The sequence below is a fragment of the Pseudophryne corroboree genome, chromosome 1 (genome assembly GCF_028390025.1).
Source record: "Pseudophryne corroboree isolate aPseCor3 chromosome 1, aPseCor3.hap2, whole genome shotgun sequence".
NCBI classification, from domain to species: domain Eukaryota; kingdom Metazoa; phylum Chordata; class Amphibia; order Anura; family Myobatrachidae; genus Pseudophryne; species Pseudophryne corroboree.
The window spans coordinates 52,678,055-52,703,256 of NC_086444.1; the positions used below are offsets into that span (position 1 = coordinate 52,678,055).

The 25,202-nt window shown below is 49.1% G+C and overlaps 1 protein-coding gene across 2 annotated transcripts in view; it reads left to right on the top strand.

Annotated features, from left to right (window-relative positions):
• The window catches only part of FECH (ferrochelatase), a 38,843-nt gene extending 15,242 nt beyond the window's left edge, over positions 1 to 23,601 (top strand). For both annotated transcript variants that reach the window (XM_063959641.1, XM_063959650.1), the window contains exons 5-11: positions 3,784 to 3,918; positions 4,439 to 4,545; positions 4,683 to 4,781; positions 7,687 to 7,794; positions 18,620 to 18,784; positions 21,894 to 21,953; positions 22,403 to 23,601. In XM_063959641.1, the coding sequence (XP_063815711.1) occupies positions 3,784 to 3,918; positions 4,439 to 4,545; positions 4,683 to 4,781; positions 7,687 to 7,794; positions 18,620 to 18,784; positions 21,894 to 21,953; positions 22,403 to 22,537 (809 nt within the window). In that variant the 3' untranslated portion in view covers positions 22,538 to 23,601. The remainder of the gene's footprint in view (positions 1 to 3,783; positions 3,919 to 4,438; positions 4,546 to 4,682; positions 4,782 to 7,686; positions 7,795 to 18,619; positions 18,785 to 21,893; positions 21,954 to 22,402) is intronic.
• The last annotated feature ends 1,601 nt before the right edge of the window (positions 23,602 to 25,202 follow it).

Below are 25,202 nucleotides of genomic sequence, written 5' to 3' on the forward strand. Positions count from 1 at the left end.
CAAATTCTTTCTTCAACTAGAAGATTCTGAACCCGCCCCTACAACTAAGGATCCTCTGCACAAATGGCAGAAGGTTGTAGTAGCTGAGTTTCTACACTCGGACCACTTCTCAGAATCTAGGAACGAGGCATGGAAAACGCCTACTAAGAAATTTTACGGTTCCTAAAACGCTCAGCTTCCTTTAACCGTTACATAAGATTGTGCAAAATGGGTGAATCCACCTACGGTGGATGTTCATGTGACACATTTAAGTAAAAGTTCCATCCTTCCTTCCTATCCCGACTGCTTCCTATCTTAAGGAACTACGGGATAGACAACTGGATGTCTATCCCAAATCTCTGTACTACCTTACAGGAGCAACAGCCAGACCGGCTACAGTCTGGGTGTCTAAAGCCATGAAGACTTGGGCCGATAACCTTGAACATAGTTTCACGTCTGATCCTACTAAGTAACAATTGTCTCTAATTGCTAATATCAGAGACACGGCTTATTACATTGGTGAAGCGGGTCTGGATAGTGTTCTGTTATCCTCTAAGGCTTCCGCTGTTTCCTTTGCAGCTCACCCCATTGTGTGGCTCCACTCATGGAAGGCAGATTCGGACACCAAGAAGGCCCTGGAAACCCTACCGTACATGGGGATTTCCTGTTTGGACCGTAACTGGACAAGATTGTCAATAACCTCTAAGACGGCTTAACTACCTTCAGCTTCCTCAGTGCGGCCTCGGACTTCGTCCTTTTGTCCACAGAGCAAGGCCAGAGGTCAGACCTTTCCATAATTGTGTCACACTGTCAAGACCTCCAAATCCAAAGCCAAGCAGGCTTGGGCTGCTAGACGTCCAACTAGCAAGCCAGAGGATAAACCCTCAGCCTGACGGGATGGGCCTCCCCCTGGGGGACACCAGGGTGGGAGGCCGACTTCTTCAGTTCACCCAAACATGGCGTCAAGTCACAACTGACGCCTGGGTCCAAGAAGTGGTCTCACAGGTACGCTCTTTCCTTTCTGAAGCATTCTCCCAGACAATACTTTCCTACCACTCCGTCAACAGATCCTGGCAAAGCGCAGGCACTGAAAGGAGTCAGTCACTCCTTACTGCAGTCAGGGTCATTATCTCTGTTCCACGATCTTAACAGGGTCAGGGGTTCTATTCTACACTGTTTTTGGTTCAGAACCCAAATGGGTCATACTGTCCCATTCTGAATCTGAAGTTGCTGAACAAGTACCTCAAGGTCCCCAAGTTCCGTATGGAGACTCTGCGATCCATTGTCCTGGCTATGCGACCTGAGGATTATATGGTCTCCCTGTATACACCTATATCAGCTATAGGTATGTCAGTATTTCCAATTCCAGGCCCTCCCCTTTAGACTGTCCACAGCTCCCCGGGTGTTCACCAAGCTCATGGTGGTGATGGAAGCCACTCTCTGATGGCAGGGAATTTTGAATACTACCTTACTTGGATGACCTCCTTCTTCTGGTGCAGTTTCCAGAGGTGCTGAACTGTCACCTATGGTTGACTGTCATTTCTCCAGAGCCATGGATGGCTAATCAACTGGGCCAAATCCTCGCTTATCCCATCTCGGAGGACTACTGGACACCAGCGTACAACACATCTTACTTCCTTCATACAAGATTGCAGCATTGCAGCTGCGCATCCGCAGCCTACTTCACAGTCCGCGGGTCTTGGTCCATTCGGCAATGCAGACACTGGACTCCATGGTATCAGTCTTCGACATGGTGGAATACGCCCAATTTCACTCCAGACCTCTACAGCCCCTGATGCTCACCAAATGGAATGGTCTACCAACGCAGATCAAATGCCAGACTATGATACTGCCACAGGCTATTCGGACGTCCTTCTCATGGTGGCTACACACGTCCAACCTGGACAAGGGGATTCCACACTGGACACTCTTCACCATGGACACCAGCCTCCAAGGGTGTGGAGCTGTCATGGGCATTCACTCCTTTCAGGGTTGCTGGTCTCTGATGGTAAGGGATTTCCTGATCAATGTCCTGGAACTATGGTCAGTTTACCGTGCCCTTCAAATGGCTCAGGACCTGTTTTTGGGATCTCTGGTTCAAATCCAATCAGATAACGCCACTGCAATGGTTTATATAAATCGACAGGGTGGCACTCGCAGTGTGGCAGCGATGCAGGAGGTAACTCGGATTCTCGCCTGGGCAGAACTCCACCTTCCAGCCATCTTCGCAATATTCATTCCCGGAGTCCTCAACTGGGAAGCAGACTTTCTCAGTCGTCGGGATGGTCACGCCGGAGAGTGGTCTCTACACCCAGATGTCTGGTGCACAAATGGGCTCTTCCAGACGTGAATCTCATGGCCTCCAGACACAACCACAAGTTTCCAGTGTATGGGGCCAGGACAAGAAATCACGAAGCGAGCTACGAGGACCTTTTCATCGAACTTATCTCTTCCCTCCAGTGTCTCTCCTTCCCAGAGTACTACCCAAATTCAAGGAGGACGGCGGCACGATCATACTGGTTGCTCAAGCATGGCCCAGATGCCAATGGTACACAGCTCTGCAAGTTCTCTCCATAGCCGAGCCCTTCCCTCTGCCTCTTCGTCCAGACCTGCTCTCTTAGGGGGGGGGTGGTCTTCAGTATGCCGGCGGTCGGGCTCCCGGCGACCAGCATACCGGCGCCGGGAGCCCGACAGCCGGCATACCGACACTTATTCTCCCTCGTGGGGGTCCACGACCCCCCTGGAGGGAGAATAAAATAGTGTGGCGCGCGTAGCGTGGCGAGCGCAGCGAGCCCGCAAGGGGCCCATTTCGCTCGCCACACTGTAGGTAAGCCGGCGGTCGGGCTCCCGGCGCCGGTATGCTGGTCGCCGGGAGCCCGACCGCCGGCATATCGTAGTGAACCCCTCTTAGGGGCCCTGCCTCCATCCAGACCTGCCTCACCTGTCTTTGACAGCATGGCTTTTGAGACATCCCTCCTAAGGGAAAAAAGGCTTCTCCAGTGAGAAATGTGATCACATTGCAGGGCTGCGCTTCACATGCTGGGTGGCCTTGACCTGTGCTGAGCATTGCATAATTGTATATGCAGTTACAGTATTCATGTCTTTGTCATAGTACTACATAACTGTCTGCAGTCAGCAGAAGTCCATCCCCAGTCATTGGTAAAGCTGGGCAGGGAGATACAGTAGGTTAGGGAGGGTTATATACAGAATTAGGGAGGACCCGCAGCAGATACATCTGTAAGGATTAGATAAGAGACCACAAACTGTGTAACCTGAAGTAGTTCCGTAGAGCCTTCTATTTCTGCTGATGTAGGACATTAGGGGAGATGTATCAAGCCTTGGACAGAGAGCGTAGAAGTTGCTTAAAGCAACCAATCAGCATCTGTATTTTCAGATACTGTGCTAGATAAATCACAGCTGATTGGCTGCTTTGCTCAACTGCTTGTCTTTATCTCTCTCCAAGGCTTGATACACCTCCTCCACACGTGTCAGGTTTTCACTGCATACTAAGTTATACATTAGTGGGTCATTACTACAGCGGTCCATGTAAAGGACCTCTCTTATCTGTTACTTGCTTAATCCCGCATTCTGCTGTCCTATAGGATATTGGAAGACTGAATCCGCCTCTTAGATCAGTTACTGTACTAATAGTTTATATCTTTATAGGATAATAGGAACTATATTAAATGTGTAGTTAAAGGCGCTCTGCAGCAAAATCTTTGTGTGTGGTTTTTATTCTAATCCATCTATGGAGCACTTTTTCTTATTTATATTCTGATTTACATTATTTCCATCTTCCGACAGCGCCTCATAAATATTACATTGGTTTCCGGTACGTCCATCCGCTGACAGAGACGGCGATCAGCGAAATGGAAAGTGACGGCGTAGAGAGAGCAATCGCCTTCACACAGTACCCTCAGTATAGCTGTTCCACCACCGGTGAGTGCCAGATGCCAAGACTAGGGACTTGGTTGCTATAGGCAACTTCCCTACTCTGTATTTCTCAAAGCTTTGATACATCTCCCCTTAGGACTGAAATCATAAACTATTGTTCACTGTGATGTCTGCAGGAAGTGTAGGACTGGTGTCTTATTATCATACACCATTATCTACAGTATATTAAAAAAAAACAACGTTATTTATATAGCGCACACCTACTGGGCAACGCTTTATGGAGAATATTTAATTATTCACATCAGTGTCTATCCCTGTGGAGCTTACACTTAATCTTCCCTGTAACATAGACAAACATGGTGAGAACATACAGACTCCACACCCATTGTGGAATCAAACCTATGACAGAATGGGCTTGTTAGCCATTTGCTCTTTTCAACGGGATCCCATGGCTTGCAACCAGCTTGCTGTTAAGCTGTGGTCTTAATATAACAGAGTGGTGGGGAGGGTTGAGGGGTGTCCTGATCGCTTCTTTAAATGAATGCTCCTGTTTGTCTCTGGTCAGGAAGCAGTCTGAATGCGATTTACCGATACTATAAATCCAAAGGCGCTAAGCCCAACATGAAGTGGAGCGTTATTGACAGATGGCCAACGCACCCTCTCCTTATCCAGGTAATAAGGACCCTGATCGAGGGTCACACTTCATACATATTCTGCTGTTTATCTTAATGGGTCCTGCCTTGGGATCACCCAGCAATCCGCTCTCAGATTATATTAATATTATACATGATGCTTTTGTTGGATTTCAGTGCTTTGCGGACCACATACAGAAAGAGCTGAGTATGTTTCCAGTAGAGAAGAGAGGCGACGTGGTCATCCTGTTCTCTGCCCATTCTTTGCCCATGGCGGTAAGTAGTAACTTCTACTGAAAATGTTTACTAGAATATAGAAGACTAGTTACCAGCCCGAACGCGGCAACACTTTATTTGCTCTGTCGGGCGCAGTCTAGTGGGCGCCGGGGCGCAAAACACTTGAATTTCCCCCCCATAGAGAGGAGCAGCGTTAGCTTTTTATTATATAGGATGATAGCATAGTTCCATAAAAACTAAACAAGAGCACAGACTATTAACCTTTCCGTTATGTATAATGGGATCATATCGCCACCTTGTGGTGGTGTTATGTATTTATTTTCATCTTTCAGTGAACCTGTCACAATGGAAATGTGGAGTTTTTATATATTATACGGTTTCAAGAAAAAGTGAGGCTGGTGCAGACTGTATATAAATATGTAACATGGATCTTTCTATCTAAGTTGCTGTATATTCTCACTATACCAGCGTGCTCCTAGCGATTCCTAAATCTAAATGAAATGGGAGTTTCTTCTTCACATAACTAGAATGTATATTCTTGCACATGGACCCCTGCAGCTGTTACTGAATTGTTTTTTTATAAGATTATTTATGTCTTTATGTAAGGGGAAATACATCTTTGTGTTAGTGGGGGTGGTGCCTGTGCTATGGGATGACATCACTGTGTTAGTGGGGGTGGTGCCTGTGCTATGGGATGACATCACTGTTAGTGGGGCGGGTGCCTGCACTATGGGATGACATCACTGTGTTAGTGGGGCGGGTGTCTGTGCTATAGGATGACATCACTGTGTTAGTGGGGCGGGTGCCTGCACTATGGGATGACATCACTGTGTTAGTGGGGCGGGTGTCTGTGCTATAGGATGACATCACTGTGTTAGTGGGGCGGGTGTCTGTGCTATGGGATGACATCACTGTGTTAGTGAGGCGGGTGCCTGCGCTATGGGATGATATCACTGTGTTAGTGGGGCGGGTGCCTGCGCTATGGGATGACATCACTGTTAGTGGGGCGGGTGCCTGCGCTATGGGATGACATCACTGTGTTAGTGGGGGTGGTACCTGTGCTATGGGATGACATCACTGTGTTAGTGGGGGTGGTACCTGGGCTACGGGATGACATCACTGTGTTAGTGGGGGTGGTACCTGGGCTACGGGATGACATCACTGTGTTAGTGGGGGTGGTACCTGGGCTACGGGATGACATCACTGTATTAGTGGGGGTGGTGCCTGGGCTATAGGATGACATCACTGTGTTAGTGGGGTGGGTGCCTGCACTATGGGATGACGTCACTGTGTTAGTGGGGGTGGTGCCTGCACTGTGGGATGACGTCCCTGTGTTAGTGGGGGTGGTGCCTGCACTGTGGGATGACATCACTGCGTTAGTGGGGGTGGTACCTGGGCTATGGGATGACATCACTGTGTTAGTGGGGGTGGTGCCTGGGCTATAGGATGACATCATTGTGTTAGTGGGGTGGGTGCCTGCGCTATGGGATGACATCACTGTGTTAGTGGGGCGGGTGCCTGCACTATGGGATGACATCACTGTGTTAGTGGGGCGGGTGCCTGCGCTATGGGATGACATCACTGTGTTAGTGGGGCGGGTGCCTGCGCTATGGGATGACATCACTGTGTTTGTGGGGGTGGTGCCTGCCCTGTGGGATGACATCACTGTGTTAGTGGGGGTGGTACCTGTGCTATGGGATGACATCACTGTGTTAGTGGGGGTGGTACTGGGCTTTGGGTTGACATCACTGTGTTAGTGGGGGTGGTACATGCGCTACGGGATGACATCACTGTGTTAGTGGGGGTGGTACATGCGCTACGGAATGACATCACTGTGTTTGTGGGGGTGGTACCTGGGCTTTGGGATGACATCACTGTGTTAGAGGGGGTGGTGCCTGCGCTATGGGATGATATCACTGTTAGTGGGGGTGGTACCTGGGCTTTGGGATGACATCACTGTGTTAGTGGGGGTGGTGCATGCGCTACGGGATGACATCACTGTGTTAGCGGGGGTGGTACCTGTGCTATGGGATGATATCACTGTGTTAGTGGGGGTGGTGCCTGGGCTACGGGATGACATCACTGTGTTAGTGGGGGTGGTGCCTGGGCTATAGGATGACATCACTGTGTTAGTGAGGTGGGTGCCTGCACTATGGGATGACGTCACTGTGTTAGTGGGGGTGGTGCCTGCACTGTGGGATGACGTCACTGTGTTAGTGGGGGTGGTGCCTGCACTGTGGGATGACGTCACTGTGTTAGTGGGGGGGGGGGGTGCCTGGGCTATGGGATGACATCACTGTGTTAGTGGGGGTGGTGCCTGCACTGTGGGATGAGGTCGGCTATGGGATGACATCACTGTTAGTGGGGGTGGTGCCTGTACTATGGGATGACATCACTGTTAGTGGGGGTGGTCCCTGTACTATGGGATGACATCACTGTGTTAGTGGGGTGGTGCCTGGGCTATGGGATGACATCACTGTGTTAGTGGGGTGGTGCCTGCACTGTGGGATGAGGTCACTGTGTTAGTGGGGGTGGTGCCTGGGCTATGGGATGACATCACTGTGTTAGTGGGGGTGGTGCCTGGGCTATGGGATGACATCACTGTTAGTGGGGGTGGTGCCTGTACTATGGGATGACATCACTGTGTTAGTGGGGTGGTGCCTGGGCTATGGGATGACATCACTGTGTTAGTGGGGGTGGTGCCTGTACTATGGGATGACATCACTGTGTTAGTGGGGTGGTGCCTGGGCTATGGGATGACATCACTGTGTCCTGTGTCTGTGGTTACTGTAAAACAGAAGTATTATCAGTCACCAACATTACAGCAGCATTGGTGCCTGGCGTCTGTGTGCAGCTACTGATGGCTCAGTGTCCTGTGCTCTGTCAGGGAGAATGGATCACTTCACCGCCTACAGTTCCGTTACTTTATCATTCTGTGTTACAGGTGGTAAACCGCGGAGATCCATATCCACAGGAGGTCGGAGCCACGGTGCAAAAAGTCATGGAGAAACTGAATTTCTCAAACCCCTATAGACTTGTCTGGCAATCCAAGGTACGTGGATCGCCCGACCCGAGTGAGTGTGAGCCGCAGCGCCACTTTGCTTTAACACACTTACTGCAATAAATACAAGGTACTATTAAAATGTTATGCAGTTGATATGCTGGCGGTCAGGATCCCCACGCTGGAATCCCGACCGCTGACAATGCCGCCAGCCAGAATGCCGGATAACAGGGGCTAGAAGCTGTGGCGAGCTGGCAAGAGGCTCCGTTACGCTTGCCATTCTGGTGGCCGGAATCCCAGGGTCGCTATGCTGACCTCCGGATCCTGACCGCCGGCATATTAACTGTTTAATAGGACAAACATGAACTGGGAACATATAGGAACCTTTGTGTTTCTCTGACGTCCTAGTGGATGCTGGGAACTCCGTAAGGACCATGGGGAATAGACGGGCTCCGCAGGAGACTGGGCACTCTAAAAGAAAGATTAGGTACTATCTGGTGTGCACTGGTTCCTCCCTCTATGCCCCTCCTCCAGACCTCAGTTAGAATCTGTGCCCGGCTCGAGCTGGTTGCACTCTAGGGGCTCTCCTGCGCTCCTAGTAAAGAAAGTATTTATTAGGTTTTTTATTTTCAGTGAGATCTGCTGGCAACAGACTCACTGCTACGAGGGACTTAGGGGAGAGAAGCGAACCTACCTGCTTGCAGCTAGCTTGGGCTTCTAGGCTACTGGACACCATCAGCTCCAGAGGGATCGAACACAGGCCCAGCCTCGGTCGTCCGGTCCCGGAGCCGCGCCGCCGTCCCCCTTGCAGAGCCAGAAGACGGAAGATTCCGAGGAGAAAATCGGCGGCTGAAGACTCCGGTCTTCATTAAGGTAGCGCACAGCACTGCAGCTGTGCGCCATTGCTCCCCATGCACACCACATACTCCGGTCACTGATGGGTGCAGGGCGCTGGGGGGGGGGGGGCGCCCTGGGCTGCAATTAGAGTACCTTAACATGGCAAAAAAACACATAATATAGTCTAATAAACTATATATGTGTAAAAATCCCCTGCCATAATATTAATAAAAGAGCAGGATAAGCCCGCCGAGAAGGGGGCGGGGCTATCTCCCTCAGCACACTGGCGCCATTTTCTCTTCACAGTTCCGCTGGAAGACAGCTCCCCAGGCTCTCCCCTGCAGTTTCCAGGCTCAAAGGGTTAAAAAGAGAGGGGGGGCACTAAATTTAGGCGCAAACTATACATGTTAAGCAGCTATAGGGAAAAATCACTTTCTGTAATAGTGTAAATCCCTAATTATATAGCGCTGTGGTGTGTGCTGGCATACTCTCTCTCTGTCTCCCCAAAGGACTTTGTGGGGTCCTGTCCTCAGTCAGAGCATTCCGTGTGTGTGTGCGGTGTGTCGGTACGGCTGTGTCGACATGTTTGATGAGGAGGCTTATGTGGAGGCGGAGCAGGTGCCGATAAATGTGATGTCACCCCCTGCGGGGTCGACACCAGTGTGGATGGATATGTGGAAGGTATTATCCGACAGTGTCAACTCCTTACATAAAAGGTTTGATGATAACAGCTGTGGGACAGCCGGCTTCTCAGCCTGTGCCTGCCCAGGCGTCTCAAAGGCCATCAGGGGCTCAAAAACGCCCGCTACCTCAGATGGCAGACACAGATGTCGACACGGAGTCTGACTCCAGTGTCGACGACGACGAGACAAATGTACATTCCACTAAGGCTATCCGTTGCATGATTACGGCACTGAAAAATGTGTTGCACATTTCTGACATTAACCCAGGTACCACTAAAAAGGGTATTATGTTTGGGGAGAAAAAGCAACCAGTGGTTTTTTCCCCCTTCAGATGAGCTAAATGAAGTGTGTGAAGAAGCGTGGGCATCCCCTGATAAAAAAAGTTACTAATGGCGTACCCTTTCCCGCCAGAGGACAGGGTACGTTGGGAGACATCCCCGAAGGTGGATAAACCGCTCACACGCTTGTCAAAAAAGGTGGCACTACCGTCTCAGGATACGGCCGCATTAAAGGAGCCTGCGGATAGAAAGCAGGAGGCTCTCCTGAAGTCTGTGTATACACACTCAGGTACTATACTAAGACCTGCTATTGCTTCAGCATGGATGTGCAGTGCTGCAGCAGCGTGGTCTGATTCCCTGTCTGATAATATTGATTCTTGACAGGGACACTATATTGCTAACCATAGAGCACATTAAAGACGTCGTCTTATACATGAGAGATGCACAGAGGGATATTTGCCGGCTGGCATCTAGAATAAATGCAATGTCCAATTCTGCCAGGAGAGTATTATTGACTCGGCAGTGGACAGGTGAAGCGGATTCTAAAAGGCACATGGAGGTTTTGCCTTACAAGGGTGAGGAATTGTTTGGGGATGGTCTCTCGGACCTCGTTTCCACAGCGACAGCTGGGAAGTCGACATTTTTACCCCAGGTTCCCTCACAGCCAAAGAAAGCACCGTATTATCAAGTACAGTCCTTTCGGCCCCAGAAAGGCAAGCGGGTTAAAGGCGCGTCCTTTCTGCCGAGAGGCAGGGGTAGAGGGAAAAAGCTGCACCATACAGCCAGTTCCCAAGAACAGAAATCCTCCCCTGCTTCCACTAAATCCACCGCATGACGCTGGGGCTCCACTGGTGGGGGCCCGTCTCCGGAACTTCAGCGACCGGTGGGTTCGCTCACTGGTGGATCCCTGGGTTCTACAACCTCAGGGATACAAGCTGGAATTCGAGACGTCTCCCCCTCGCCGTTACCTCAAATCAGCCTTGCCAGCTACTCCCCTGGACAGGGAGGTAGTGCTGGCGGCAATTCACAAGCTGTTCCTCCAGCAGGTGATAATAAAAGTTCCCCTCCTTCAACAGGGATGGGGTTACTATTCCACAATGTTTGTGGTACCGAAACCAGACGGTTCGGTGAGACCCATTCTAAATTTAAAATCCTTGAACACTTATATAAGAAGGTTCAAGTTCAAAATGGAATCGCTCAGAGCGGTTATTGCAAGCCTGGAAGAAGGGGATTACATGGTATCACTGGACATCAAGGATGCGTACCTGCATGTCCCCATTTACCCTCCTCACCAGGTGTACCTCCGTTTTGTGGTACAAGATTGCCATTACCAATTCCAGACGTTGCCGTGTGGTCTGTCCACGGCACCGAGGGTATTTACCAAGGTAATGGCCGAAATGATGATACTCCTTCGAAAGAAGGGAGTTATAATTATCCCATACTTGGACGATCTCCTTATAAAGGCGAGGTCCAGGGAGCAGTTGTTGGTCGGAGTAGCACTATCTCAGGAAGTGCTTCAACAGCACGGCTGGATTCTGAATATTCCAAAGTCGCAGCTGGTTCCTACGACGCGTCTGCTGTTCCTGGGTATGGTTCTGGACACAGAACAGAAGAAGGTGTTTCTCCCGGAGGAGAAGGCCAAGGAGTTGTCATCTCTGGTCAGAGACCTCCTGAAACCAAAACAGGTGTCGGTGCATCACTGCACGCGAGTCCTGGGAAAGATGGTAGCTTCTTACGAGGCAATTCCATTCGGCAGGTTCCATGCAAGGATCTTTCAGTGGGATCTGTTAGACAAGTGGTCCGGATCGCATCTTCAGATGCATCGGCTGATCACCCTGTCCCCGAGGGCCAGGGTGTCTCTGCTGTGGTAGCTGCAGAGTGCTCATCTTCTAGAGGGCCGCAGATTCGGCATACAGGACTGGGTCCTGGTGACCACGGATGCAAGCCTCCGAGGTTGGGGGGCAGTCACTCAGGGAAGAAACTTCCAGGGACAATGGTCGAGTCAGGAGGCTTCCCTACACAAGACCCCTGCTTCAAAACCAGCCGGTGCTGATTCAGTCAGACAACATCACGGCGGTCGCCCATGTAAATCGACAGGGCGGCACAAGAAGCAGGATGGCGATGGCAGAAGCCACAAGGATTGTCCGATGGGCGGAAAATCACGTGATAGCACTGTCAGCAGTGTTCATTCCGGGAGTGGACAACTGGGAAGCAGACTTCCTCAGCAGGCACGACCTCCACCCGGGAGAGTGGGGACTTCATCCAGAAGTCTTCCAACTGATTGTAAACAGTTGGGAAAGGCCACAGGTGGACATGATGGCGTCCCGCCTAAATATAAAGCTAAAAAGATATTGCACCAGGTCAAGGGTCCCTCAGGCGATAGCTGTGGACGCTCTAGTGACACCGTGGGTGTACCAGTCGGTTTATGTGTTCCCTTCTCCTCCTCTCATACCAAAGGTGCTGAGGATAATAAGAAAGAGAGGAGTGAGAACTATACTCATCGTTCCGGATTGGCCAAGAAGGACTTGGTACCCGGAACTGCAAGAAATGATCTCAGAGGAGCCTTGGCCTCTGCCTCTCAGACAGGACCTGCTACAGCAGGGGCCCTGTCTGTTCCAAGACTTACCGCGGCTGCGTTTGACGGCATGGCGGTTGAACGCCGGATCCTGATGGAAAAGGGCATTCCGGTTGAAGTCATTCCTACGCTGATAAAAGCTAGGAAAGATGTGACAGCAAAGCATTATCACCGCATATGGCGAAAATATGTTGCTTGGTGTGAGGCTATGAAGGCCCCCACAGAAGAATTTCAGCTGGGTCGTTTTCTGCACTTCCTACAGTCAGGAGTGACTATGGGCCTAAAATTGGGTTCCATTAAAGTCCAGATTTCGGCCCTGTCTATTTTCTTTCAAAAAGAACTGGTTTCACTGCCTGAAGTTCAGACATTTGTTAAGGGAGTGCTGCATATTCAGCCCCCTTTTGTGCCCCCAGTGGCACCTTGGGATCTCAACGTTGTGTTGGATTTCCTAAAATCACATTGGTTTGAGCCACTTCAGACCGTGGAATTAAAATATCTCATGTGGAAAGTGGTCATGCTTTTGGCCTTGGCTTCGGCTAGGCGGGTGTCAGAATTGGCGGCTTTGTCCTGTAAAAGCCCCTATCTGATCTTCCATATGGACAGAGCAGAATTGAGGACGCGTCCCCAATTCCTCCCTAAGGTGGTATCAGCGTTTCATTTGAACCAACCTATTGTGGTGCCTGCGGCTACTCGGGACTTGGAGGCCTCCAAGTTGCTGGACGTAGTCCGGGCCCTGAAAATCTATGTTTCCAGGACGGCTAGAGTCAGAAAAACTGACTCGCTGTTTATCCTGCATGCACCCAACAAGCTGGGTGCTCCTGCTTCTAAGCAGACTATTGCTCGCTGGATCTGCTCCACGATTCAACTTGCACATTCTGCGGCTGGACTGCCGCATGCTAAATCAGTAAAGGCCCATTCCACGAGGAAGGGGGCTCTTCTTGGGCGGCTGCCCGAGGGGTCTCGGCTTTACAACTTTGCCGAGCTGCTACTTGGTCGGGATCAAACACGTTTGCAAAATTCTACAAGTTTGATACCCTGGCTGAGGAGGACCTTGAGTTTGCTCATTCGGTGCTGCAGAGTCATTCGCACTCTCCCGCCCGTTTGGGAGCTTTGGTATAATCCCCATGGTCCTTACGGAGTTCCCAGCATCCACTAGGACGTCAGAGAAAATAAGAATTTACTCACCGGTAATTCTATTTCTCGTAGTCCGTAGTGGATGCTGGGCGCCCATCCCAAGTGCGGATTGTCTGCAATACTTGTATATAGTTATTGCCTAACTAAAGGGTTATTGTTATGAGCCATCTGTTCGTGAGGCTCAGTTGTTATTCATACTGTTAACTGGGTATAGTATCACGAGTTGTACGGTGTGATTGGTGTGGCTGGTATGAGTCTTACCCGGATTTCCAAATCCTTTCCTTATTGTGTCAGCTCTTCCGGGCACAGTTTCCCTAACTGAGGTCTGGAGGAGGGGCATAGAGGGAGGAGCCAGTGCACACCAGATAGTACCTAATCTTTCTTTTAGAGTGCCCAGTCTTCTGCGGAGCCCGTCTATTCCCCATGGTCCTTACGGAGTTCCCAGCATCCACTACGGACTACGAGAAATAGAATTACCGGTCAGTAAATTCTTATTTTTTTATTCGCTTTCCTGGTTCAGAGGATGAAAGTTTGTTATGAGTTAAATGTTTTCCTCCACATTCTCTCTGATGAGACCAAGCCACATTTTGCTGTGCTGGTTCGGAAGGGTTCGGAGGGGTGTGCGGTTTGGGAGTGGGGGGACTGCGGTTATCTTGGTGCAGTGAATCCGGGTAAATTATAAAGTGTGACTTACAGGTTTTTTTAATTACTATTATACTTTCAATCCACTATTTGAGGGATCCAATGACGAGGAAGTGGGCAGGTCCAGTACAACCTACAGCCATTCGCGTGTTAGAATACTTTGGATGCTAATCCCTGGAGACTGTACACAGGCCCCCTCCTCTCATAAGATGTTGTGTGTGTGTGTGTGTGTGTGTGTATATATATATATATATATATATATATATATATGACTTTGAACAAATGCACACTCTCCAGCAATTCTCATATGGCGCTCCCTTCAGTCCGTTCCTTCACAGGTACAGGATATTTAAATTTTATAGTTAAAGGGCACTCAAACTTCTTAATTAGTATATGAAAGTTTATTATTTCCAAAAGAGACACTTTTTTAAAAAACCATATCAAATGGCAATGGTGAAGGAAAAATGCTTATATATCCATAAATTCTTAAGCAAATAACACTTCTCTCCAATCCAAGAGATTTTCAACATCAATGCAGCACTTTAGAAATATATGATAGAAAGTCAAACTTATCCGTTGTCGACCTCGGTCATTTAATGACCGTCAAAGACTTCTGCATCCAAGCACAGATCACCCCGTTGCCACTGCCATCCACCATAATATATATAGTGTTCACTCCAGGATTTTTTTAGGGCAGGGTGTTGATCACGGGGAGGGCACATTTTTCATTTGGGAGGGCACATTTTTAAGTTAGAAGGGCAAAATTAGGTACATACTATAATGCTTGGTCCTCCCATTCCTACATGTTAAAGCATGGCAAGTGCGCGCCGAAGGTGCGCAGCAAAAATGTAGGGCGTTGTTTCGTGGGGAAGGGGCGTGGCCACATAATAGTGGCAATTCACATTACACCACACAGTAGTGCAGCTAATACACATTGCACCAGGTAGAACATTCTATACACACTGCGACAGGTAGAGCACGTTCTACACTTTGCGCCAGGCAGAGCACGTTCTACACATTGCACCAGGTAGAGAGCACTGAGGCACACTGCGCCAGGTAGAGAGCACTGAGGCACACTGCGTCAGGTAGAGAGCACTGAGGCACACTGCGCCAGGTAGAAAGTACTGAGGCACACTGCGCCAGGTAGAGAGCACTGAGGCACACTGCGCCAGGTAGAGAGCACTGAGGCACACTGCGCCAGGTAGAAAGTACTGAGGCACACTGTTCCAGGTAGAGAGCACTGAGGCACACTGTTCCAGGTAGAGAGCACTGAGGCACACTGCGCCAGGTAGAGAGCACTGAGGCACACTGCGCCAGGTAGAGAGCACTGAGGCACACTGCGCCAGGTAGAGAGCACTGAGACACACTGCGCCAGGTGGAGAGCACTGAGACACACTGCGCCAGGTAGAGAGCACTGAGACACACTGTGCCAGGTAGAGAGCACTGAGAGACACTGCACCAGGTAGAGAGCACTGAGAGACACTGCACCAGGTAGAGAGCACTGAGAGACACTGCACCAGGTAGAGAGCACTGAGGGACACTGCGCCAGGTAGAGAGCACTGAGACACACTGCGCCAGGTAGAGAGCACTGAGACACTGCGCCAGGTAGAGAGCACTGAGACACAGTGCACCAGGTAGAGAGCACTGAGACACATTGTACCAGGTAGAGAGCACTGAGGCACACTTCACCAGGTAGAGAGCACTGAGGCACACTGCACCAGGTAGAGAGCACTGAGGCACACTGCACCAGGTAGAGAGCACTGAGGCACACTGCACCAGGTAGAGAGCACTGAGGCACACTGCACCAGGTAGAGAGCACTGAGGCACACTGCACCAGGTAGAGAGCACTGAGGCACACTGCACCAGGTAGAGAGCACTGAGGCACACTGCACCAGGTAGAGAGCACTGAGGCACACTGCACCAGGTAGAGAGCACTGAGGCACACTGCACCAGGTAGAGAGCACTGAGGCACACTGCACCAGGTAGAGAGCACTGAGACACACTGCGCCAGGTAGAGAGCACTGAGACACAGTGCGCCAGGTAGAGAGCACTGAGACACAGTGCGCCAGGTAGAGAGCACTGAGACACAGTGCACCAGGTAGAGAGCACTGAGACACAGTGCACCAGGTAGAGAGCACTGAGACACAGTGCACCAGGTAGAGAGCACTGAGACACACTGCACCAGGTAGAGAGCACTGAGACACACTGCACCAGGTAGAGAGCATTGAGACACACTGCACCAGGTAGAGAGCACTGAGACACACTGCACCAGGTAGGGCACATTTTTGATCTCCGCTTTTTTTGTGCCAATTTTACTTACTGGGGGCTGATGCTGCGGGAGTTGATCGCGCTGATTCCCCCTCACACACCGCGGAGCTGGCTGAAAATGGCCACCACACTGATCCTACCCGGCGTCCTCTTTTATAGGGTCATGTACACAGAGGAGGGAGGGCTGGGTTTGCCTCGGCGGGAGATACAAACCCAGCCCTCCTCATCTCGCCAGATCCCCTGCAGCCTACAGTGTTGCCTTCAGCGCATCAGCGCAACAAGCCTAAGGCAGCTGCAGGGGGGAGTGACATCGCGGCAGGGGGGAGTGACAGCGCGGCGGGGCAGTGACAGCTCGACGCAGAGGCGTGACAGCGCGGTGGGACAGAGCGGCGAGGAGGAGCGACATCGCGGCAGGGGGCAGTGACAGCGCGCTTGGCGCGGCGGTGAGTAGGCAGTCCTTTAGTAATCAGCAGGGCGTGCACAAACGGGCAGGGCGCATTCTGCCACTCAGAAAAGGGGCAGGGCGCAGCGCCCCGTGAAAGAAGGCTAGCGTGAACACTATATATGTATATAATGTCTTTGTACATTTCTGTTACTCTTGTGGTTTTCCAGCTTTTGAGTCACATGAGATTCTATTCCTCAAAGCTGAACGCTTTCACAGAGGGTGTTATTCATCCGGAGTGTCTTATTGCGTTTATCACTAAGACCCTACGACCCTAATTATTTCTTTATTTCCCCATACATACACATATCTAGTAAGGAATGTATTTGCTGTAGAACGCAATGGCATATCTGTGCTCCTCACGTAACGTCTGCGCCTGATAATGTGCTGGAGAAGTTTGGCCACATGTTTCATATGTGGAATGTGCTCCTATTAATGAACAGTATCAGCAGATATTCTGTAGCGAAGATAAGTTGCTGGCTTTAAATCCAAACAAGCGGACATGACTGGTGTTCTGCAATACCACAAGTGACCAGCAGGTGCCCTTCCATTCTACCTCTTCCTCTTCCACTAGGATAGTGATGGAATTGTTTGATCTGAAAACTCTTTTGTATACTGTATGACCATATAGTGCTGGGAAAGCAAAGACGGGGAAGTGGTGGTAGGAATACGCCCTATCAAAAATAAAGGCCATCGTACCATGTCACAGTAATCTTTTTTTTTTTTTTACAGCCGGATGATTGATCTGGCCATCCATACCAACAGTTACCAGCTTGGAGACTGCAGATACTTTCTATGACATCTCCATAATTATTGGACTGCTGCTACAGTGTCTCAATTTGGGGGTGATTTTATCAAAGCTTGGAGAGAGATGAACCAACCAATCAGCTCCCAACTGTCATTTTACAGACTGTCCTTGAAAAGTGACAGGATCTGATTGTTTGCTACTATTTCTCTCTTCAGGGCTTGATACATAAGCCCAGATGTATCAATACTTAGAGAGTGATAAATTGCACAGAGATAAAGTACCAGCCAATCAGCTCCTAACTGTCATGTTACAGGCTGAGTTTGAAATTGACAGTTAGGAGCTGATTGGCTTGTATTTTATCTCCATCCACTTTATCTCTTTCCAATGCTTAGTAAATAGACCCCTGTGTTTAAAAATGACAGTTGGGAGCTGATTGTTTGGCACTTTATCACTGTGCAATGTATCACTCTCCAAGGCTTGATAAATCTGGGCCAAAGTGAGTAACTGTGCACCTGGGCAGTACCATGCTGCAGAGAGATTTAGATGAGAGAGAGGCATCTTCAAACTGAAATTGTACACTGTAAATTGCAGTGTAAAAATAAAGCTGCCCAGCATGTGTCGGCTACATGCAAAACAGACAGTATTCACCCTGCATGCAAACATAATCAATGTATTTGACTCCCTACAGTGCAACATGGTTCTGCCAAGGTGCAAAGGTGCTTTTTTTTTTGCTTCATTCCCGACTCCGAATCAGGGGATACATACGTCTTGTGGACATTCAAAATACCGACCAGCACTATACAACGGTGAAATGCTACTTCAAGCACTGCACGCATGCCGGCACTACAATTGTGACCATGGTGGTTAAGCGTGAAGCTGACGGTTGTATTGCGGGGAAGCATCAAATGCGTGAAGTAGCGTTTCACAGTTGTCGGTTTGCTGGAGCAGCGTTCTAAATGCCCGCAAGCCACCATATACCCAGAATCAGCCGCTAGAAACAAGAGTGCACGCCGCTTCTTCCAGCAGAAGGAGGGAACAGTTGCCATCTAGACGTGTAGATCTGAGCGCTGACCATAAAACCAGGAGCAGGCTACCCCCAATACGCCATCTGCTCTCCACTTTCACACCTTAGTGAATGACCCCGGGTGACTAGTCTCACGTCACACTCACAGCACATCACCGTTATCGCAGTTAGGGGTCCACGTTGCACCCGTCCATTTTCACTTTGCCTTTTGTGCCGTCATACTCCCTTTTGCCTCTGCCTTTCAGGTGGGGCCCATGGCTTGGTTGGGTCCCCAAACTGACGAAACAATTAAGGGTCTCTGCGAGAGAGGGAAGAAGAATATTCTACTGGTTCCCATTGCCTTCACTAGTGATCATATCGAGACCCTCTACGAGTTGGATATAGAATACGCCCAGCATCTTGCCAACGAGGTAACGTCAGTCCCAGCGCCATCATTGGGCACCTAACCTTTGGATAAGCACCCCGGCGACGTACTCTTCTGACCGGTCAATTTTCATGAATTGCATCAATGTACTGATCTCTTGTGACTATGGGGGGGATTCAGATCTGATCGCTGCTGTGCGTTTTCGCACAGCGGGCGATCAGGCACTAACTGCGCACGCGCGACGGACAGCAACAAAGGGCATCGCTGGCCAGCGACGGGATGGTGCGAAAAATCCGATCGCACGGGCGTTCGCTAGGTGATTGACAGGAGGAGGCCGTTTGTGGGTGGTAACTGAGCTTTTGCAGGGAGTGTTTGGAAAAACGCAGGCGTTCCCGAGCGGTTTCAGGGAGGGTGTGTGACGTCAGCTCCGGCCCCGATCAGCCTCTTCACATCGCACTGTAGGAGTAAGTCCTGGGCTGCGCAGAGACTGCACTCAGTGGATTTTAGCAGCTCTGCGTACACATGGGATCGCATACTTGCACGGCAAATATACAATCCTCCTGGGGGCGGCGACTATCTGAACGCAGGACAGCAAAATTAGCAGCCCAGCTATCAGATCTGAATCACCCCCCTATGACGTGCTGCTGGAGATTTCTCCCCTACACTAATAAGTAAATATCAGATGTGTATTTGCACAGATGACCAAACAGAGTTGACTATCTGTATACAGCGCCCCTATTTATCTGCGTGGGTTTCAGATCTGAGCTTATGGGGTCAAAGGGGATTCACATCCTTACATAGCAGCCTGGTCCTCTAATCGGGGGAACCTGCCACACTGATTTCTGTGAAGTTGTAATAATGGGCCTAATTCAGACCTGATAGCAGCAGCAAATTTCTTAGCAGTTGGGCAAAACCACGGGGGTCATTCTGACCCGATCGCACGCTGCAGTTTATCGCAGTGGTGCAATCGGGTCAGAATTACGCATGCGCCGGCGCCGCAGTGCGCCGGTGCATGCTTTGGCCGTCGCTGCGCTACGATCCCCTCTGCCTGATTGACAGGCAGAGGCGGTCGATGGGCGGGGGGGATGGGTGTGGAATGGCGGCATTTGGCTGCCGTTTCGTGGGCGCGGCCCGGCCGACGCAAGCGTGGCTGAACTCTGCGGGGAGGCGGGCCGCAGCCGTTGCGTGCCGGGGAGCGACGAGTAGCTCCCTGCAAGCACGCTAAAGCTGCACTGGCCGGGAGCTACTCCTAAAGTGCAACAGCATCGCTGCTGTGCGATGCTTTTGCACTTCTGTGGGGAGGGCGGGTAGGCCGGCACTGACATGCGGGACGGGATAGCCCTGCACTGGGCGTCCCCCCGCATGTCTATGGACATGATCGTAGCCCTGCAAAATTTTGCAGGGCTACCATCAGCTCAGAATGACCCCCCATGTTCACTGCAGGGGAAGGGGGGGGGGAGTAGATGTAACATGTGCAGAGAGAGTTAGATTTGATTGGGTTATATTGTTTCTGTGCAGGGTAAATACTGGCTGCTTTATTTTTACACTGCAATTTAGTTTGCAGATTGAACTCACCCCACCTAAATCTAACTCTCTCTGCACATGTTACATCTGCCCCTCCTGTAGTGCACATGTGGGGTCATTCCGAGTTGTTCGCTCGTTGCCGATTTTTGCTATGCTGTGATTTGTTGCTAAATGCACATGTGCAAGGTACGCAGGGCGCATGCGCTTAGTTATTTAACTAAAAACTTATCAGTTTTGCTGTGGATCCTGCGGCGCTTTTCAGTCGCTCTGCTGATCGCTGAATGATTGACAAGAAAGGGGCGTTTCTGGGTGGTAACTGAGCGTTTTCCGGGAGTGTGCTAAAAAACGCAGGCGTGTCAGGGAAAAACGCGGGAGTGTCTGGAGAAACGTGGGAGTGGCTGGCCGAACGCAGGGCGTGTTTGTGACGTCAAACCAGGAACTAAACGGACTGAGCTGATCGCAATCTGTGAGTAGGTCTGGAGCTACTCAGAAACTGCAAGAAAATATTTAGTAGCAGTTCTGCTAATCTTTCATTCGCTATTCTGCTAAGCTAAGATATACTCCCAGAGGGCGGCGGCCTAGCGTGTGTAATGCTGCTAAAAGCAGCTAGCGAGCGAACAACTTGGAATGAGGGTCATTGTTTTGTCCAACTGCTAACAAATTTGCAGCAGTGATCAGGTCTGAATTACCCCCAATGTCTCCAGCGATTCCATAGCGGTTCAGTGTAGCTGTTTCGGTAATGTACTCTATTATGTCTGCCGGTGTTGCATTATAGAAGTGTCCCAGTTTGTGTCACAGTAAAGGCCCGTACACACTGGTCGATATATCGGCCGTTCTCCTGAACGGCCGATATATCGCGGGACCGTCGGCCAGTGTGTACGGCCGATACGTCTGTGAACTCCGTCGTTCACAGACGTATTGTGTCGGCCGCGCAGCACAGCCGACGGCCAATATATCTACCGATATATTGGCGCGTCGCTGTGTGTGTACGGGGCGATCGGCCGATCTCCCGTACACATGCTGCGGCGGCCGGCGGTGATTGACAGGTGAACTGGGCGGGCGTGTGTACACGCCCGCCCAGTTCATGATGTCAGTCCCCGACGAATCGGGCAGTGTGTATGCTGAACACACTGCCTGATCCGTCCATAGATATATCTGCAGATCAATTGATCTGCAGATATATCTGTTAGTGTGTACCCACCTTAAGAATCATATACTGAAAATTGGGGCTTTTTTAAGATGATTTCAAGAGCACCTGTCTCCTGTCCTCTTAATTTGGTTATCACCTTTCCCCCATCCCTCTGAGAAAGTCCTTAATGCCATAGCTAGACTGTAAGATCTGATTTCATCACCCCCTTCCCCCCCCCCCCCCCCCCCCCCCCGAAAGTTTCCAACAAGTCTGTGTTGTGAAATAGAAAGTAAACTCCCATCAATCGGCCGGGGGAAATTGATTATGTTTGAAAATTAGATATACATTTCCTTTGCATTGTTGTAACATTTTACATAATAAATCCATTTAATAAGTACTCAGCGGTATATGAAACGATTGCTGGAAGAGTCATTTCACTCTCTCTCTCTCTCTCTCTCTCTCTCTCTCTCTCTCTCTCTCTCTCTCTCTCTCTCTCTCTCAGTGCGGTGTTGAGAACATCAGAAGATCTGAGTCGCTTAACGGAAATCCATTGTTCTCCAAGGTATCAGTATTGTTAAACTAGGTTTAATGCTATTGACTGCAGGCTGGTGATTATTGGTTCTTACTTCTGGCCGCTGCTACAATGCAAAAATCCATTCTTTTTAAGTGGAGAGACGTCTAGCTAGGATAAACACAGATTTGCATGGCGGCTGTATACACCCTGAAGAATTGGAAGATGCAGCCGGTGTACGAGAGTCACGAGGTTCCCTTTGTGCGCACTCTCTTCCCAGCGGTGTTTGGGATTGAGAATGGGAAAACAGCACGGCGGAATCAATGAGGGAAAAGTTAGAAGGTTGCCTTAGTTTCGCTGTGTGTTTGGTCGTCACCAAGATCTTTTTCATGTGCAACAATGTCTGCTTGTTTATTTATTGGCTTTCTTTTGTTCAATTCATCATTTTATTTCCCCCCCCCCCCCCCCCCCCCCACTCCCCTCTCTATGGTCTCCTACAGGCCCTTGCTGACTTAGTCCTGTCCCATATGAAGTCCAACGAGATCTGTTCCAAACAGTTAACTCTACGGTGCCAGATGTGCGTTAATCCCGTCTGCGGAGAAGCTAAGGCGTTCTTTACAAGTCAAGACCTGTGAGCAAGACGTATGGACGCTCTGCAGAGAGAGGATTTACTATTTGCAATTGCAGGGTTTTTTTTTTATATTTAGTTTTGTTTTTATTTCCAATCTATATAATTCATGCATTGTGCTTTTTATTTTTTTTTGTATTTTTTTTTTGTATTTTTTTTTTATGCGTCACTGTGGTTGCTTTCAGGTTTTTCTTCTTAAAAAAAACTACTATGCTGCCATAAGTGTTGGTGCTACCCACCATAACTTCACCTGTCTTGTCTCCTCTCCTTGTGAGAAGGGTAACGACTCGTTAGGGAAAGTTTTTTTTTTTTAATATATTTGGTTACAAGTGGTGATATAGAGGATGGCTGGAAATGTAACTATATGGCTCTGACGTTTATATCATGCGTTTACATATTTAGGGGTAGCTTTACTGTCCGTCGTTTGATCGATGGATTTCAAAGGTCTATAATAATTAATGCTAAATCGGGTTTATTTAGCACTAATTACCATTGCCCTTTGAAATCCATCGGTCAAAACTGTCGATCGTCGGCAGATACTAAATCTACCCCTTAGAAGTTATGGGAAAGAATGTAGAGGTAATAATCCAGCAACCAAGTCTTCCTCCGGAATAATACTTTATACTGTGACCTAAACCGCCCTCCCCACTTTTAGTGCTGCCCCAACTGTTGCCTTACTGCTTCTGCTGGCAGTCCTCCACCAATGCGACCGTTATACCGGACAAAACATCTGTAATCCACCTACAATAAAAAATGTTTGGTGAATACGTAATTCCTCACTCAATAACCCTTCCACATTAAACCATATAAGTAATATATTTTAGTCTAGCTCAAGCAACTGATTCATTGCTGGGATACGTAGTCCGACAACTACTTTATTGAATTCATACAGTGGATTGGCTTATAATTAATGTATTCTGCTTCATTGTAACTTATGTCTTAATCGCATCATATGCAAAACAGGCCGGCGGAAGCAGCGTAATCCATTACACAGAACAATGCATCATATTTGAACTATTGTTGTATTGTAAATTGATACATTTATTAAATACAATCTGATTGAACACCCTGGCTGGAAAGCACTCAGTAGTTACTTATTCAAGTCTGACGGATGCTTTGATGACATGTTCATGAAACAGTTTTGAAATGTGAAAGTAACTGTATTCAATCTGTCAAGATGTTGCCAATAGAGAATACCTTGAAAAAGAATTATGGAGGTCAAGGGCTGCCTATTTGTATGTTGGCGTAGTCGCCAGGAAAGCTGAGGCTGTACATCTGTCCTATGCTGGTGAACAAGATGTGGGTGAGACAGAACCACCTGTAAATTGCATATGCAGCCTGGTGTGCAGTTTGTTAAACGTTGCGAGATGCACCTGCATTCATAATTTGGTGGACCTCAGAATCCCACCCTTTACCATAAACATGAATACTTTGACCCATTGCTTTTTTTAAACATAACCCACATGATAGGCATATGAATATCCTTACAAAGAACTAAGGTTCAAAAAGGGGTTGAGATCACCTAAACGATGATAAAGGGGCAGACTAGATGGGCCAAGTGGTTCTTATCTGGCGGGGCTGAGCGGGGACAGATATTGAGGTATCCGGTCTCTAGGTTGATAACACAGTTAGGTCGACCACTATTGGTTGGCAGTAACTAGGTCGACAGTGTTGCTAGGCCGACATGGTCTCTAGGTCGACATGTACTAGGTCAACATGACAGAACAGAAAAAAACAAGGACCTGTGGCGCTACTTGATATCTAAGAATTCAATAATACATAAAATTTTTATAATCTGTTTATTGTGAACATAGTACTAAGACAAAACAAAAATCAGTGTTAAATAAGCATTTAAAATGAGACAGCAATACTTCTATACCAGGGTTGTGGCTTAATAAGCACCCACAGCACCTGTCTATAATTATTAAAATTCACTGCTCACACACTTTCTTGTTCCATGTTAATTAATAAAGCATCCGAGTCTCAGTGATGCTGTTAGTATAAAGGGGTGGTGGTTATTATAATTGATGTATATGTCTCAAGTTCATAAAGCCATAGTAAATAAATGTAACCGTATTCTGATAAAACAATTGATAGGGTGTATATAAGTAACTTGATATAATACAGTTAAAAAACACTTAGTAAAAACACTTAATAAATTCTCCCATTGAGGAAGAGGGCCCTGTGTGCTGAGTCCAAATGAGAGAGCGCGCTCTCTCTCCTTTCTGCGGCAAAAAAGGATTTCTTTATGTGGGTCCGGGTATTGTCAAAGTGAGTTTCTTTGGGTCCGATATTTGTAAAAAGTCTCTCATTTACGTGTCTTCATCCCGCTCGGGACTCCTAATGTTTTCACCTTGGGCGGTGTCAGTCTCTCCCCGCGGTCGCGATGTTGCTGCAGGCGCCTGCAGTGCTTCTTCCTCGGTCCTCTCTGTGCTTGCGGCCAGCGCTTGCCATGGGATCTGGAAGTCCGGGTTGGGGGCGGATGTGAGGGGGTGTGTTCAACGCGTTTCACTCGGCTTCAGAATGCCGGGCTTCGTCAGGGACTTTGTGGCATTCTGAAGCCGAGTGAAAACATCAGGAGTCCCGAGCGGGACGAAGACACGTAAGTGAGAGACTTTTTTACAAACATCGGACCCAAAGAAACTCACTTGACAATACCCGGACCCACATAA